The sequence below is a fragment of the Zeugodacus cucurbitae genome, chromosome 3 (genome assembly GCF_028554725.1).
Source record: "Zeugodacus cucurbitae isolate PBARC_wt_2022May chromosome 3, idZeuCucr1.2, whole genome shotgun sequence".
Taxonomy (NCBI): Eukaryota; Metazoa; Arthropoda; class Insecta; order Diptera; family Tephritidae; genus Zeugodacus; species Zeugodacus cucurbitae.
This window is the reverse complement of record NC_071668.1, coordinates 55,601,496-55,619,376: the sequence shown is the minus strand read 5'-3', so window position 1 is coordinate 55,619,376 and position 17,881 is coordinate 55,601,496. Positions and strand designations below refer to the sequence as shown.

Sequence of the window (17,881 nt, the reverse complement as noted above, 5' to 3'; positions counted from 1 at the left end):
TGTATTGAGGGTATTCACATACTCGATGATCGATAGTCATTCGAATGGACTCAAAGTGATATACCAAACACAAAGCGTGGAAGGTTCAAAAGTTACCTAGCTAGTAAATAAAATATATGTATATACACATTAATCAACACCATTACTTCGAATTAACTCCGCTCTAACCGTAATCGCTGGATCTATTCCTAAATGACGTTTTCACGTTTCCGTTTCCAAAAATTGATTACTTGGTGTATGTAAAGACCGTGTGGGTTATTCCTGCATGAAATATTAGATATATAAATTTATCAGCATGATGGAAGACGGGTTTTGTTCACTCCGGACAACAAACACCAAACAAATTCGCCAGCGGTTTAAGTGAACGGCCGAAGCAACTGGACTTCAATCGACGAATCTGACTTTAGTAATTTGTATCACGTGTTGTATAAGTGTGATTGATATTTTTTAATAATGCTTGAAGTATGGTTGTCACACGAGTCGACCGAATGTCCATCTGCAATTTTCTCCTAGATCGATGCATTTCTTAAGTGAGTGGATGATGGACGGCCAGGAAAGTTGAGTGGATTTGGCAGAAAATAATTTATTTTGAGTTACCCCACTACGACTAACCTTAAAACAAACCTATGTATATTGTCAACAATTATTCATGAAGATTGAGTGATAAATACGTATTTACCGATTTTCGAAGTTAGCTTCCAAATTCGAAATATTTGGATTCGAAGTTCGAAAAAGGTACCACTGAGTAATCCAAAATACGTATTATATCTTAATTTTCATCTTCATTCATTGGTTTATAAAAAATTTTCGTTAAGCTTATATGACTGGTTCAGCCAGCAAACTGCATTTTATATGGTAAACGGAAGAATTCATATTTTAAGAATTAAAGAAATTAATAAAGAAAAAACCAAAACATTGACCAGTGACATTTGAAGTAAGTAAAAAGAATCGGTTATGAATTTGCCAAATTTAGTCGATGCCGATGCTGAAGTTATTGGCCCATGTCGATACCAAGGCGAATTAATCGGTCGGACACTAAACTGTTCTATCGGATGGAAAGATGATAGCTATCGTTTTCTGGAACTCACAAGGTGTGATCTACATTGCCTAACTTTAGAGGAGTAAACCGTTCATAGGAGGAACAAAGAGTATTTTCACACGGGTTAAAGTGATTGGATCATCAATGATTTTTGTGTATTGAAGCGAAATTATTTTAATGGCGAAAACCTTAATGAAGATACATGAATACTTTTTCTTTCAAATTTTTTTTTTCAAAAAAGAAAATTCCCGTTATTTTTTGAACACACCTCCTATTTCCAGCCTCTGCTTATGTCATATTTTTGCGTAAATTCGTTAAAGAAAATTGCAATTTACATCAGCGGCCAGTATATTTGCCATGCAGCAAAGTAAACAATTTTTGTTAATTTTTTATACTCTCGCAACCTGTTGCACAGAGTATCATAGTTTTGTTCACATAACGGTTGTTTGTGTCACCAAGAAATATAAGAGTTAGATATGGGGTTATATATACATAAATTATCAGGATGACGAGTAGATTTGAAATCCGGATGTCTGTCCGTCCGTCTGTCCGTCTGTCCGTGCAAGCGATAACTTGAGTAAAAATTAAGATATCTTAATGAAACTTGGAACACATGTTCCTTGGCACCCTGAGGAGGTTTCTTTCGAAAATGGGCAAAATCGGTCCACTGCCACGCCCACAAAATGGAGGAAACCGAAAACCTATACAGTGTCATAACTAAGCCATAAATAAAGTTATGAAAATGAAATTTGGAACATAGGATCCCATTAGGGAGGGGCACATTTGGATGTAATTTTTTTGGAAAAGTGGGCGTGACCCCGCCCCCAAATAGGTTTTTTGTATATAACTCGCAAACCAATAAAGCTATATAAGCCAAACTTTCTGCAGTCGTTTCTTTTAGCCATTTCCTTATACAGTCCAAAAATGAAAGAAATCGGATAATAACCACGCCCACCTCCCATACAAAGGTTAGGTTGAAAATTACTAAAAGTGGGTTAACTCCCTAACGAAAAACGTCAGAAACACCAAATTTTACATAAGAAAAGGCAGAAGAAAGCTGCACTGAGATTTTTTTACAAAATGGAAAATGGGCGTGGCGTCGCCCACTTATGGGTCAAAAACCATATCTCAAGAACTATTCGACCGATTTCAATGAAATTCGGTACATAACACTTTCTTCCCTGATGACACGGGTGGAATATGGGCGAAATCGGTTCACAACTACGTCTACTTCCCATATAACCCAATTTTGAATTCCATCTGATTCGTTCACTTTATAATGTATTCATAAGGAACCAATGAAGCTAGCGGAATAAAACTTTACACAAATACTGTATTTGAGCTGTGACATCACTTGTGGAAAAATTGTCAAAATCGAACCATGACTTTTCAAGGCCCCTGATATCAAACATGAAGAACTCAGTGCCTAAGGTTAATTTTTCACCGAAAATATAGGTAAATCCCTCAGATATTTTAATGTAATTCATTCCCTCTGAATTTTTTTCTTATAACAGTTTCTCTCTGTACCTGAAATGGTAAAAATTGGGTCATAACTTCCCCCAGATCCCATATACCTAATTATAAGTAATATTAAATTAAGTGAGCGTATAGTCTTCGATACGTTGTATCTTGGTGGTGAAAAAGAGTGAAATCGGTTTAGGAATTACCTCAGTCCCCATATACTATTTATGATGATTTTCGTTATTCTATTGAACTTTATGCCGAATATATGGGTCGAATTGTGTTGTCTTTATAAAATTACATCAATAAATTGCGAGAGTATAAAATGTTCGGTTACACCCGAACTTAGCCCTTCCTTACTTGTTTTTTATTAAGTTTTTAGTGCCATTGAGTTGTGAATATCGAGAAATATTTTCTGCAATTCATACAACAATAAAAAATCCCTAACCAGCACTCCTCAACAAACCGTGGTGTGCAAAAAATAATGTGGACCACATACTGCGGCTATGTTTACATTTGCTCAAAGCGAACGTAGCTTTCGTCTTCGCAACAACACTACACACGTAAATCTACGCGGGCGCTTAATAAGAATTAGTAGCACAACAGACGGACGGTTTATTTAGTTAAGCGAAAAACAGCGACATGCAGATAAGTGGTCGTAAACCGGTCGTTAAAACACTTGACAATGCTACAGGCAAAGCGGCCGCAGACCGCTGCGGAGATGTACGACTGCATGTGGAAGACCTAAGCGCGGCGAATCGGTATAATGCTACAAATCCGCAGCACAAGCGATGAGTCGCTTACGGCACAAAGAAGAGTTAAGACGCGTTAGTACCGAGAGCGCGGCGCTTAAAGCGACGACAAACCAAAACATTGAACGCCTGCAATTAACTACTTGGCTTCCGTCACCAACGCGATGAATCGTTTGATGGAGCAGCAGCGCGCATGCGCGACCGTCAACAAGGACGCAAAGTCAACGGAAAGTGAGTACAATTAAGTCATAAATCATTTGAAACACGCGTCGCAAATTTAACTGGTTAAAATTTGGGTAAATAAATCTAAATAATTACAGACATAGAAGATAAAGAAATAATGGTTGTGCGCCAACATATTCAAATATAAATTCTAATTCTTCCTCATTTCTTCCTGCTTTCAGAGCCCTTACTGCCCTTCAAGAAGCAATTGCAATTCCTCTATGGCTACGTACTCGGCTTCCTGATGGCGCTCATCACGCTGCTCTGCTACGATCGCTTCCTGCTGCAATCGGCTCAGCTGCGGCAACACAGCACCGCCACTGAGAATTGGCAGACGGGCTATGAGAGTGCCTTGCAGCAGCTGAGAAGCGAAGAAAGCTCACTGCAACAGCAGTTGGCAGCCGAAGTGCGCGTGCTTTGTATGGTGCTGACCACACCGACGCTGCACGAAACACGCGCCGCACACGTGAAAGCCACTTGGGGCAAGCGCTGTACGCGCCTCGTTTTCCTCAGCAGCGAGGCGGATGAGGAATTAGGCGCTGTGGCGGTGGTGAATAGTACAGCGGATACATATGATATGCTGTGGCATAAAGTGCGTCAAGGATTTAGTTACGTATACGACGAGTATTACGCGGATTACGATTGGTTTCTGAAGGCGGACGATGATACGTGAGTGAGTGTGTAAATAAATAAATAAGTGAATATGAGAGTGAAGTGTAGTGAATTTTGAGAAATTGAGAGCTGATAAATAAGTATTATTGTTGTTGTTTGTGCTATAGTGACGACAATTTAACGGAGCATGTGAATTTTTCCATAAATTTGAAGCTTAAAATCTGAGGAGTTATATAACCTTCAAAGGCACACACTTCTCGCTAGCGGTGAATGAACGCTAGCTAATTAGACTGTGTAAATCGAAATTTGAATTGCAAAACGTGTAAAAACGAAATGATTCTGTATTAATTCGTCTGGTTACTATTCAAACCAGGGGCTGTCGAGTGTGTGACGAATGCTTGATTAACAAAAAAATAAGAACAAAAACCAAAAATAAAATAAAAACAAAAACATAAAATTCTAAAAAACCGCAACAATTAAAAAGAAAGAATCAGTGAAATGCTAAACCAGTTTCTCGTTAAGCGAACAGCGATATTGTACTGGTTCATTAGACAAAGCGTCCAAATGCGGATTATTTTTATCTTCTTACCGCCAACGTGTAGTCAGCGTTAGATGATTTTATTTATGATAAAAATATTAAAAAGAACCAAGTGATATATAACTAAACAAGTTCTTTGGAAAAAGAGACGGCACTTAAAAGCAACGAAGAAAATAAAACACACAATCGCTGACCTTTTGTAATAGAACGTGGAATGAAATGAAATGTGACAACATCAAATGAAATCGAATTAAATGAAATAAAAGTAATGTGATTGATATAAGAAAGAGAAGAAATAAGAAGAATTGTATTAAAGTAGAGTTAAATAAAAAGCTGCTATTTAAAAGTGCTCCAAAACAAAAAGTTAAAAATAATAGAAATTTGCAAAACCATTCATTTAAGAACAAAATAACGGTACTTTTCTGGTGTATATATTACTTGTTTTCGTTGTTCTGAAATTAGTGGATTTTTTTGAAAAAATACATTTGATGAGAATACTAAAATATGTGGCTAATTACGAACATCTGTGGCAAACATCGGGTGAATCTTAATGAAATATACATACATTTTTATGATATGATATTTCTATTCCAATACAATTTTTTTTAAAACTGGAAAACAACCTACAACAACAAAGTTTAATATAGAGGCGCAGCATAATATAGTGTTATAGAATTTCCGATTATTATATTAGATAACTAGTAAAATTCTCCAACATACCCTAGTTAAATGAAAAATACAAAAATATTATTACAAATTTATCACGCATGTGCTGGAAATCGCACGATTTCATTTTGATACCGAAATTGTAAATCGCACGAATTGATATAAGGTGTGATGGAATTCACTCGATTTTGTTCTGATTCGAACATGTGTAAATTCGAAACAGCTGATAATCAAACAACTGGCATTTTTGTAAATATGAGCGTTTTTATTGGTCTTGCTTATTTAATATACCGAAATGATTAGAAAAATAATGAGAAAGCATTTTAAGAGATCGCTGAAATCTTTAGATATTCTAGAGTCAGTGTGAGCGCAATTATATATGCCTTAATAACCATATCAACATCATTACAAATTTTGCACTATCAAATATGTACATATATGATTCGTGTACACACGGCCGACCGATTTCAAAACGGGAAAAACATGCAAAATCCACATGGCATCACGTTTTCGATGACATTTTCATGCGAAAACGTATTGCAGCATATGCCTGAATCTCGATTCGATTTTAAGTAAGAAAGAACCTAGCTATTTAATCATTCTCTGGTCTATTCTTAACTTTTGTGTAATGGGATTAAACTACAGTTTCCTCAGACACTCTGTTCTCATTATTCTCAGCTTTTTGGGAGATCCCTACTATACTAATATTTATCCAATGTAAGCTGTGGATTCGGCTATAATCGCTTAAAGCGGTTCCTACGCCAAATATATACATACATCGTCACCTAAAATGCAAAAGGCCGTAACAAACAAAAAAATCAAAATTCACTTTTTGATTGATTATGAAGCACTTAACCGAAACACGTGTACACAGCAAATTTTACATGCATACGTCCAAAACTAACGACTTTATAGGCGAGAATCAGAAGGCCGCAACTACAACTTCAACAATTTCATAAACCAAAAAGCCGTAACTACCCTTTTTTCATTATCTTTGATTCAATTTCAATGCGACACATTGTGTTATCCGTAATAATTGTTTTCATTATCTTTCATTCTTTATCAAATTGTGTTATTGTGTTACTGCCTTTATTCCCGGAATAAAACAAAATTAATAAAATGAGTACTAATTGTGAAAATGGTTGTAATGAAAAACTTAAAAAAAATAATAAAAGGTCTGGAAATATAATAAACCGATTGAAAGGTAAAAAATACATGGGACTATCGAAAGGCATTATTAGTGAACAAGCTCCAAGAGAACTTAAAGCTGGATGTACTTCTAAATTCTGTGAGAAAAGTGCTGTACGGAATTGTTCTACATTTTCCGAAGAAAACCGTAAGGAAATATTTAATGGGTTCTGGAAAATGTCATGGGATCAAAAAAAAAATGTATGTCGTTAATCAAATAACAAACATCAACGACGATTATAACGTTTTGCCACAACGTACACAACAAAAATTTAGGGACATCGAACCTTCACAGTTAAATACCGAAAGAATATCAATATCCAAAAAGAAATGGGAACACCTGCAGGAACTTAAATTTTTACTTCCGGCTGACTGCCACAGCTTTTATGATAATATACCCTTTACATCTTAAACCTATTCTAATTTGCTATTTGTATTGCAGGTTTTGTTGTTTTCAAATGAATTATTTTGTTTTTCTTAACCAGTTTAATTTTATTTTCTCGAATTAAATGTATTAATTAAATAATTTCTTTTGTGTTAAAATACTTACAACAAATAGATACAAAAAGACATAACTTGTTAAAAACTTTTTTAGTTGCAGCCTAAAAGCACATTTTCTTATTTTAACCATTGCTTTCATTTTATACACACTTCTTTTCAAGTAGTTACGTCTTTTTGGTTTCAGAAAAATAAAGGGTGATTTTTTAAGAGCTTGATAACTTTTTAAAAAAAAAAACGCATAAAATTTGCAAAATCTCATCGGTTCTTTATTTGAAACGTTAGATTGGTTCATGACATTTACTTTTTGAAGATAATTTCATTTAAATGTTGACCGCGGCTGCGTCTTAGGTGGTCCATTCGGAAAGTCCAATTTTGGGCAACTTTTTCGAGCATTTCGGCCGGAATAGCCCGAATTTCTTCGGAAATGTTGTCTTCCAAAGCTGGAATAGTTGCTGGCTTATTTCTGTAGACTTTAGACTTGACGTAGCCCCACAAAAAATAGTCTAAAGGCGTTAAATCGCATGATCTTGGTGGCCAACTTACGGGTCCATTTCTTGAGATGAATTGTTCTCCGAAGTTTTCCCTCAAAATGGCCATAGAATCGCGAGCTGTGTGGCATGTAGCGCCATCTTGTTGAAACCACATGTCAACCAAGTTCAGTTCTTCCATTTTTGGCAACAAAAAGTTTGTTAGCATCGAACGATAGCGATCGCCATTCACCGTAACGTTGCGTCCAACAGCATCTTTGAAAAAATACGGTCCAATGATTCCACCAGCGTACAAACCACACCAAACAGTGCATTTTTCGGGATGCATGGGCAGTTCTTGAACGGCTTCTGGTTGCTCTTCACCCCAAATGCGGCAATTTTGCTTATTTACGTAGCCATTCAACCAGAAATGAGCCTCATCGCTGAACAAAATTTGTCGATAAACACATTTCGAACCGAACACTGATTTTGGTAATAAAATTCAATGATTTGCAAGCGTTGCTCGTTAGTAAGTCTATTCATGATGAAATGTCAAAGCATACTGAGCATCTTTCTCTTTGACACCATGTCTGAAATCCCACGTGATCTGTCAAATACTAATGCATGAAAATCCTAACCTCAAAAAAATCACCCGTTAGAGTGCAAAAGGCCGTAACTAACAGTTCTTAAAAACTGCTTTTTTCCCATTAATTTGGTTTTCAGAAACAAATCCGTCTTTGTTTTCTAAGCTTAAATCTACAATTTGGATATTTAGCTTTAATCTATAACATTTTTTGCTTCTCCTGTAAAATACTAAAAATGTTAGTTACGGCCTTTTGCATGTTAGGTTACGATCTATATATATATATACTGTGTTGTAATGTTTTTCGAATATTCTAGCTCTTTATTGCAGATGTAAAAGATTCATAAATCTACATAATAGAACTAAAGGACAAATTCGCCAAATTCTCTTATTAATATTGGCCATATATAGGAAAGGTCTACCCGATTCCAATCATTTGTATATCCAGGATTTCTTTCATAAAAACATCGCTATTCTTCACTTATATATGTACATATATGGTTTAAAGTCAACTAGTTCGTCGAAATATTAGGGTCTAATCTGATTTTATTCAATTTTAGCACCATTAGAAAATCTCGGTATAAAATCAAATACGGATATATACATTTTCGGTATTTAGTCGATACTAGAGAGGTATGGGCTGATTCAAAATATTGTCAGAGGAGTTTTCATATATCCGAATCACTATAAATTAGTTCTTTCGATATTATTTGAACGCTTGAAAAGTGATAGAATTTGTGGGACTATTCTTCAATATAATATATTATACGCTAAAAAGTTATTAGACTATTGGTAGATTTGAACGTAACCACTGTGAGTAAGGTTATTATCCAATATATGTAAAACTGACATAAAATTAAGTGAGTCCGATAAACATTATTAATTAGCGAATAAATAGGTGTAAGATATAGTATTCTTGAGATATTCATATCTTCAGACATCGCTAATGAATGAATATACATACAAGTAAACTTGCTCTAGTTTCTCGAAATATCTTGCAATCAATTCACTAATATTAATAACTTTTGACAAATCTGCCCGTTAACCGACCGATACTTGGCCTTAAAAAAATATATATAATTTTAAACAGTTAGTTAATAATACCGAAATATTTTTAGCTTGATTGGGAGAAAACATGATAACTAAAGTTGTATTTGTTTTAAAAATTTCATTTAATTTTCATAACAGAGTTATTATAGAGTCATTATAGACTACCTTCTAAACTGATCCCTTCAAACGTATTGAACTACCTACTATTGTCATTCTTATGGAAATTGGGTAACTTCTATGGTATTTTGACCTCAATTTCAAGCACATGTCTGCTTTATATATGTAGTACTTAAATGTTCCCTCGATGATATCAATGAATTTGTTCAACCCTAATGTAAACTTTTAAAACTAATTTACAATTTTCTTTCATTGTTTTTGCCAGCTCTCACATTCCAGCACATTTTATATTTCTGATTTCGCTACCTAACTTTGAGAAAATTGTATTCTCTTAATTAAAGGTCAAATTTTATCATATATTGTTTTAAGTAATAGATATTATAATCAGATATTTTATTTACTTCGTAAGTTGAACATTTTAGGAGTTAGAAGAAGAACTTGTTCATGGCGAAGTTAGCTGCGGTTTCATTATATTTTCCAGATTATTTTTTTATTACATAGGTAATGGATGGAATTGTATCCCAATTATGAAAAATTATGGAAGTTATTCCAGTTCGGATACTCGTTTATCGACTGACGCTAAAACCATATAATAGTTTATTATACAACTCGTATTGTTGATTTCGTAATATTTCTTAGTATTGTTTTTACAAGTAGTAGCTTTTGAGGAATTCCGCATTAACTAATAAAAACCTCCCTTCGCATATATCTGCTTTTTTATGACCTTATACCTTTTGTCATCATAACAGCTACATTATCATGGAAAATTTACGTTATTCGCTCTACGCTTATGATCCCGAAGTGCCGGTTTTCTTCGGTTACGAATTGTTGCAACAAAATGTGGTAAGTTTTTTGTTTGTTTTATAAGCTTATAAATGTAAATACATCATACTTATTAATGCAAAAACTCAAATGCATGTCTATTTATATACATATTTAGTGTGAGTGTGTGCATAAATTATCTTCATTGGACATAAAGTCATCAAAGTGCCATTAAATTGGCTCTTGCCTCTATTAACGGCGTGCAAAAACTTGTGTCTTATAATAGTTTGCATGCAAATTTATGTTAAATAGCAGCCACTACAAGCATACAAAATTAAATATAAATATATTTATATGTATGTGCTACTATGTTTTATAGTTAATCGTCAATAAATTGTTGTTCAAATAAATTATTCATTCATGGTTTAAAAAACTAGCGGTTTATATAGGTTTTTTTCATTCAGAAAATTAATGGTTATGAATTTTATTACTTGTGAGTATTTTATTTTGAATATCAGTTTGTCAAACACCCACAAATCTAAAATTTAAAAATAAGGTTGCCACCTGTTTACAAAAAAAAATTAGTGTTTAATATGGGTAGAAACCTACTTTGGCAAAACCTTCTTTTTAATTGCTTATAGTTGAAAATATTTTTGAAAAGGGTTGCTACCTATTTAATTTTTTTTATTTAAGAATGATAAAACAAATTAAAAAATATGAAATAAAATTAAAAGGGTTTAATAAATATCTCGGCAGACAATATTTTTCTAGAATGTTGCCATCTGTAATTTTTGAATGAATTAAAAAATATTTTTTACGATATAACCCAAGTGAGAAATAAAAAAAAATTAGTAAAAATAGAAAACAGTTCAAAATATTTTCAGAAGGCTTGCCATCTATTTCAACCCTTTTATTATTTAGGTAAATTGACAAAATAATATAGTTTTAAAGACTTCCAAAAATTTATTAAGTGGAATGCCATCAATTCATAAATTCAATCTTAAACTCCCATTACAGACCTACATGTCCGGTGGCGCTGGCTATGTCCTCAGCAGAGAAGCACTCTCTCGCGTTGTGAGAACGGGTTTTAATAACGATACGCTTTGCCCGCCAGCTAATTACGCGTTACCCGAAGATTACTCCATGAGTATTTGTTTGCAGAATGTCGGCGCATTACCAGTGGACGGTCGCTTCATTCAGTCCGGCGTTAACAAACAGACATTTTTCCCACTACAATTAATTGATTTCATGAATAGCAATTACACTCTCTCTAACATCGACTGGATAGAGCGTCTGACGCCATATACAGTTGATTGGGTATTTCTTTCTAATTTATATGTTTCATTAGAATTAATTAAATTCCTTTTTCTTCTGTTTTTAGGGTCTTAACTGCTGTTCGAATTATACAATTTCAATTCACTACATGGATCCCACCATTATGTATTTGTACGAGTTTTTTATTTATCATCTGCGCACAGTCGGCCTTCCTCAACAACCGGAAATATTGCCAGATAAAATCAACTCCACAGAATTGTGGAACAGATTTTCTAGTGATCAAAATGCTACGGACGGTCGGTTTCCACTGAAATGGGTGGATGTGTTGTGAGAATATAACACTTTATATTGTATATAAAATATTTATTTTAAGTATATGTGATTATTGGTTTCGTATAAAGTATTCCAAATGTATTTAAGTAGAAATTTATATGAATATGTATTTCATTATTACCCAAAAAATATATTCAGTGAACCAAAAAAACTAATTAAGGTATTGACTTGAATCCAAAAGTGAGATAAAGTTGGTTTTATTAGTTATTTGAAAGTAGATAAAATTTATTAAATAAGCATTAAGTTTTCTCCGATTAAAAAAACAAAACAAATAAAATAATTCCGATTTTGGAAGACAAAAAAAACTTGTACAGTTTGCATTGATGATGTTTACAAAGTTGTTTGAGAAAAACTAAGGCTTTGTATGGCCACCTTTGTCATTTTTCAAGTCTAGTAGTCTTCCAACAATAGAATGCAATAAATTTTGTGTAAGTTCGAGAGGTGTATTTGTCCATATCTCCTGAAGAGCAGCCTTGACCTAATTTTTATACTCTCGCAACAAAGTTGCTGAGAGATTATAGTTTTGTTCACATAACGGTTGTTTGTAACACCCAAAACTAAACTAGTTAGATATAGGGTTATATATACAAAAGTGATCAGGGTGAAGAGTGGAGTTCAAATCCGGATGTCTGTCTGTCCGTCCGTCCGTCCGTGCAAGCGATAACTTGAGTAAAAATTAAAATATCTTGATGAAACTTGGAACACTTGTTGAGATGAGCAAAATCGGACCACTGCCACGCCACAAAATGGCGAAAACCTAAAACACATAAAGTGCCATAAATAAAGCTATGGAAATAAAATTTAGTAGAAAGGATTGTCCTAGGAAGAGGCATATTTGGATGTATTTTTCTTTGGGAAAGTGGCCATGGCCCCGCCCCCTACTAAGTTTTTTGTACATATCTCGTAAACTACTAAAGCTATATAAACGAAATTCTCAGGAGTCGTTTTTTTCAGGCATTTCCTTATATAGTCCAAAAATGGACATTGGATTATAACCACGCCACCTCCCATACAAAGGTTATATTGTAAACGACTAAAAATGCTTTAATTCAGTAAGGGAAAACACCAGAAACCTTAAATTTCATTATAAAGAAGGTACAGAAGGGCTCAACCCAAATTGGTATACACAATTTTAAGTGGTTGTGGCTCCGCCCACTTATGGGTCAAAAACCATATCTCCGAAACTAGTCGACAATCTCACAAAACTACCAGGAAAATTCGCAATCTGCACCGATTCCCTCTCTTCTATTGACTCGATAAAAAATGTTAACAACCAAAACTTTTACTCCAACTCAATTCGTAGATATCTACTAGAGAAACCAAATAAGTTAAAATTAATTTGGATCCCAGGTCACGTACAGATATCCGGCAACGAATGTGCTGACATGGCAGCTAAAAATGCCCTAAACGCACCACTCACTATTACACCCAACCTACTCTTCTCAGACATAAAATGTTTCTTAAAATCTCACTTCCTCCAAAAAGACCAAAACTATAACAAAAATACTTCACAATGGTACTCAAATATATCACAAAACTCCAAGACAGTCAACGGCTACTTAAAAATAAATACAACCTCTCTGACTAGAAAAGACCAAACAAAAATTATAAGACTAAGACTAGGACACAATAATCTCACACATAAACACTTAATTGACAAAAACCTGTCCAACATATGTTACTTTTGCAATAGTCATACAATTAGTACCCAACACATCCTTGATTCATGCACATTCTTCGATATCTATCGACTGTCACTCCCAGACCCAACACCCTCATAGCTACTCAAAAACCCTTCAACTAAAAACTTAATAACACTAATAAATTATTTAAAGTTTTGTAACCTATATAATAAATTATGAACTTATTATTCCTTCACATCTTTCACTCACGCTAACATGTTCCATCCCACCTAAATTAACTGCACTACTATATATCCTCACATACATATTAGCTTAAGGCCCCAGATGCCATAGCTTTAACTTAATATATTGTTCTATAATTTAGTTATAGTTTCAATATTCTTGTAAATAAATAAAATTAATAAATTTTCATGCATCCCAATGATATGTTGTGAAAAGAGGCCAAATCGGTTCACAACCACGCCTACTTCCTATATACCCGAACTCTAAAGTCGTTCTGAATCGTTTACTTTACAATATATAAGGTAAGCACTAGTGAAGATATCGGAACAGAACTTTGCATAAATACTGCATTTATAGTGTGGCAGCCTTTCTTAAAATCGCCGAAATAGGACCATAGGTTTTCAAGGCCCCATATATCGAACATGAGGATCTCGGTGCTTCTAACCTAATATTATGGTTTCCAACTTTCAATGGACTTTATACCATATTTATGACGAATATGTGGGTCAAACTGTCTATTATATAATATTAAATAAATAAATTGCGAGAGTATAAAATGTTCGGTCACAACCGAACTTAGCCCTTCCTTACTTGTTATTATCAACTTTGGGCTCTGGTAGCTTTATTTCCATATAGGCCGGTAGAAGTTTGCCTATATTTTGTGGGATTGAGAGCTAAACTCTGTGGAAGATGCTGCAGCACTTTTTTAATGTTGTACAATAGCCATTCCGTAACCAATAAACGAGGCAGTAACCACCATTTAAGTTAAGTAACTTTTTCACTTTGAATTAAATGTTTTAAAAAATGTCGTATTATATTACAATATTTTCCAGTTCTAGATCATTAAAATATTTCTTTTCAAAATATGTAGGATTCATATTTAATAAATCTTTGATAAATAACATTACTTAAAAATAATACAAATCGATTTCTTCTGTATTTTTTAATTCTGTTACTTTTCAAATTTTATGGGACCACTATTTTTTACTGGTGTACAAGTTGTATCACAATTCAGTAGCAGGACCTCTATTCTATAAAACTTGCATGTAGGCATTGCATCCACTTATCCTAAAAACAAATTAATTAAATGATAAAGGAATCTCTAATAATTATTGTATTTGAGTTAAGTATTGCATTGAGTAGGTTTGCTTATATAATTTCAAGGTTAAAATAAAATTATTAAAAAATTGTTGAATTTCTTCAAAAATAAACAAATTGATACAAAATATGTGTTTTGGTACTAATTTTTCAGATTGATGTCTATAGATTTCATGTTATTGAATGGTATCCATAGGCAGTCGCACTTGAGAATTACTGTTATATCCTATTCGCACAGGAGTTAATTGATCAATTAACCGGCTTTGCTCGGTTAAAAGTGCTGATTTAGATCATTTACCATACGAAATCAAAAATAAAAATCTTAAATTATTTTATTGCATTAATTCTTAATAGAATATAAATCGAGTTCCAGTTCTAAAATGCAGCTCTGCGAGTTGTTGTCCTTGCTGTAAACGTGGTTGTGGTCAATATGTTAAACTTATCGCTATAAAATTTGCTTTAATTTATTCGAAAATTTTATTTTATTTAAAGGCCGAGCGTTTCCTAATAATTATGGCGATCACTGTTTATAATCATTCATGTTAAATGATATTTTATTGTAGCATAGTTTTGGATGCGTTTGATAATGAGTCATGACATTAACTAATAAAATCTTTGAATACATACACTCTCAAATAATTGATATGTTTAATGTTATATGTTTAGAAATTGATATAATTAAATATTGCGTTTAAAATAAGTTTTAGTGTACTCATACTCATAAGTATAATTACTAATACGAGCAATAAGTAATACGATTTACTTATTGCTCTGGAGATCCATATACCTTATATTCTTCCTTATATTGCTTCAGAAAATACCTTAATCTCGGTGATTGTCTCTTCACTGTCGATAAAATGAGTCCAACATTGTACAACGAGTACTTCTTTGATATCTGTCAACAGAAAAAAGTAACCGGGCTCCATATCCGTAGAATATTTTATGGCGTTTATATTTTGGATATGTTGTTATAACATTAAAAATTACACCAAGTGCAGATTAATATATTACAGTTCTAAATTAGTTTCGCTTACGAGTTTCAAACTAATAATTTTACTTTACTTAAAGAATTTGAAGACCTCATGTTCTAATACTTTCTACATCTTTGAATGTATATTAACCTATTTCTTAAGGAAAACGTGATGCTGATTCGAATTTGATGGCATCGTTATTAAGAACGGCAGATTTTTTCACATACAAAATAAGAAAGAATAAGCAAAACTAGTTCTCTGTGCTACATCTTGCGAAAATATTATAATAAATAATTGTTAATATAACCTAAAAACCTAAATTTTTTTTATCTTCACTAAAAAGTGATCAAAGCAAAGTTTAAAAGGTTGCCATCTTTTTGAAAATTTCTAGTCAACCAAATTCATTAAAAAACATTACTATAAAGTTAAAAAGATTTGGAAAAACTTAATGTTGTAAAATTTGATAATTTAAACGAATTATTACTATATGGGCATCAAGCTGAACGTGTTTAAGTAAGATTCCTATTGTAAAATATGTTTCTGTTTAAGATAAAATATGTGGAAAAAAGTTAAGGAGTTTGAGGAGACTCATAATTGAATATTATGATATAGGGTTGCCAAAGTTTTAGATTTTCTATTAATTTAAGTAAATAATAACTGAATTACAGTAAAATAGTTTGTTCTTTGAACAGATTGCTAAATTAAATTGAAATTGCAAAGCATTTAAGAAATATATTATTTTAACCCAACCCAGAAAATCACCCCTGGAATATAAATTAATTTCTCGAAAATTTTAATTTCAAAATATACTGAATATTTTTCTGTATTACGACACACTAAGGGCGGTTTCACTACTGTCACGCATAATTCTAAGCATTCAGTTCCATGTTTATGACAACTATTTATCAGCACTTTTATGAAGGATTTCCAGTGTCAATATTTCGCCACCCAACATATTGCACGGTAAATTACTATTTGACTGACTATAACAACTCGCTGACACACTTTTTGCCGGCTTTACAATACTTTATGTGGAATTCTGCGCCACTTGGTTGGTCAATCTTATGAGTAGATGTTTACAAAAAAAATGAAACGAAGCACACGCGCACATTTCCAACTACGGCTGTCTGCAAATGTCACTTCTCGCACATAACCGACACCAATGAATGACTGACCGCCAACTAATTTGATGCAGCGGCAAATGTTTGACAGCAACAGCAACACGGCATAAAATCATATGAAGCCTCCGCAGTTTTTTCTCATATTTTTGCGTTTTCCATCATTTACTCGCCTGGTAGACACACCTTGGAATATTAAGTCGCGAACACACTTAGCTGCCTACTGTAATTCACGTAAACAACGTAAATATTGAGTGGCAAAAAATCAAAAACAAAAGCAAAAACAATGGAAACATCAATAAAAATATCATTTGTATTGTATTGTAATCAAAAAACATAAAAAAACCACGCGCCTTCTGCTAAAACAACTAAAACCAATGGGCACGAAGACACGACTTAAAAGAATATCAAGTCAAAGTAAAATAAAAACAAAATTTAGTTTTTTTTTAATGAAAACCGGTCAAACATAGGTCAGCATACCATACGGTGGCAACATACAGCCACCGTAACCACCGCAACAACAGTTGCTGACACATCATTGCAAAAGCACAGCTGACTCTGTTGATGCACAGTGGTTGCACACACCGAAAATATTGAAAACAATTTCATCTATAAACTATGTATGTATATGGCGTGGGTAATATACCGTTACCAAGACCGAAAATGAATACCGTACATCATGATTCGAATTTGGGCTGTGTGAAAAATTTTAAGACAATGCTACATATTCTAATGAAATGTTTCTATCTATTTCAATCGGGGCTCGGCTAGTGTAAGGTCTGGATCTATTTCACATTTTTTTGACACCAATCATATTGTAATCCAGAAAACATCGTTTAACTTCATTGAAATATATCACAAATTTTCCGATATACACAGTATAATGGGTGCTGAGGGAAGTACTCATCTATTATCCATGCTTAACACCAAATCATTTATTATTAGAATGTCCATTTCATTTTATTAATAAGTACCTTTTATAAGTACTAAGGCCTTCGCATTAGGTGGCTGGTTACTTGATTATAGTTCGATATCGATCAATTTGAGATGAGAAGTGCCTTTCATCATGTGTAGAAGTTCACGTAAGTGAGGAAAGTTTTTTTGTCATTCACTTGGGAGTGGCCAGAAACGATTCTTCTCCACATGATTCAAGCAGACAAACATCCGTTTGAAGGCGATCTATAGTGAGAAGGCGAACACGCTTCTACGGTTGTGCGTAGGGTTTGAGACCCACCACATAAAAACGAAGTACCAATGAAAAAT

General features: G+C 33.5%; 1 protein-coding gene across 1 annotated transcript; it reads left to right on the top strand.

Annotated features, from left to right (window-relative positions):
• The first annotated feature begins 3,265 nt into the window (after window positions 1-3,265).
• LOC105216490 (glycoprotein-N-acetylgalactosamine 3-beta-galactosyltransferase 1) lies at window positions 3,266-11,777 on the top strand. Its single transcript, XM_011191008.3, has 5 exons — window positions 3,266-3,483; window positions 3,657-4,143; window positions 9,946-10,039; window positions 10,976-11,275; window positions 11,340-11,777. The coding sequence occupies exons 1-5, from the start codon at window positions 3,417-3,419 to the stop codon at window positions 11,562-11,564; spliced, it is 1,173 nt and encodes a 390-aa protein (XP_011189310.2). The 5' UTR covers window positions 3,266-3,416; the 3' UTR covers window positions 11,565-11,777.
• The last annotated feature ends 6,104 nt before the right edge of the window (window positions 11,778-17,881 follow it).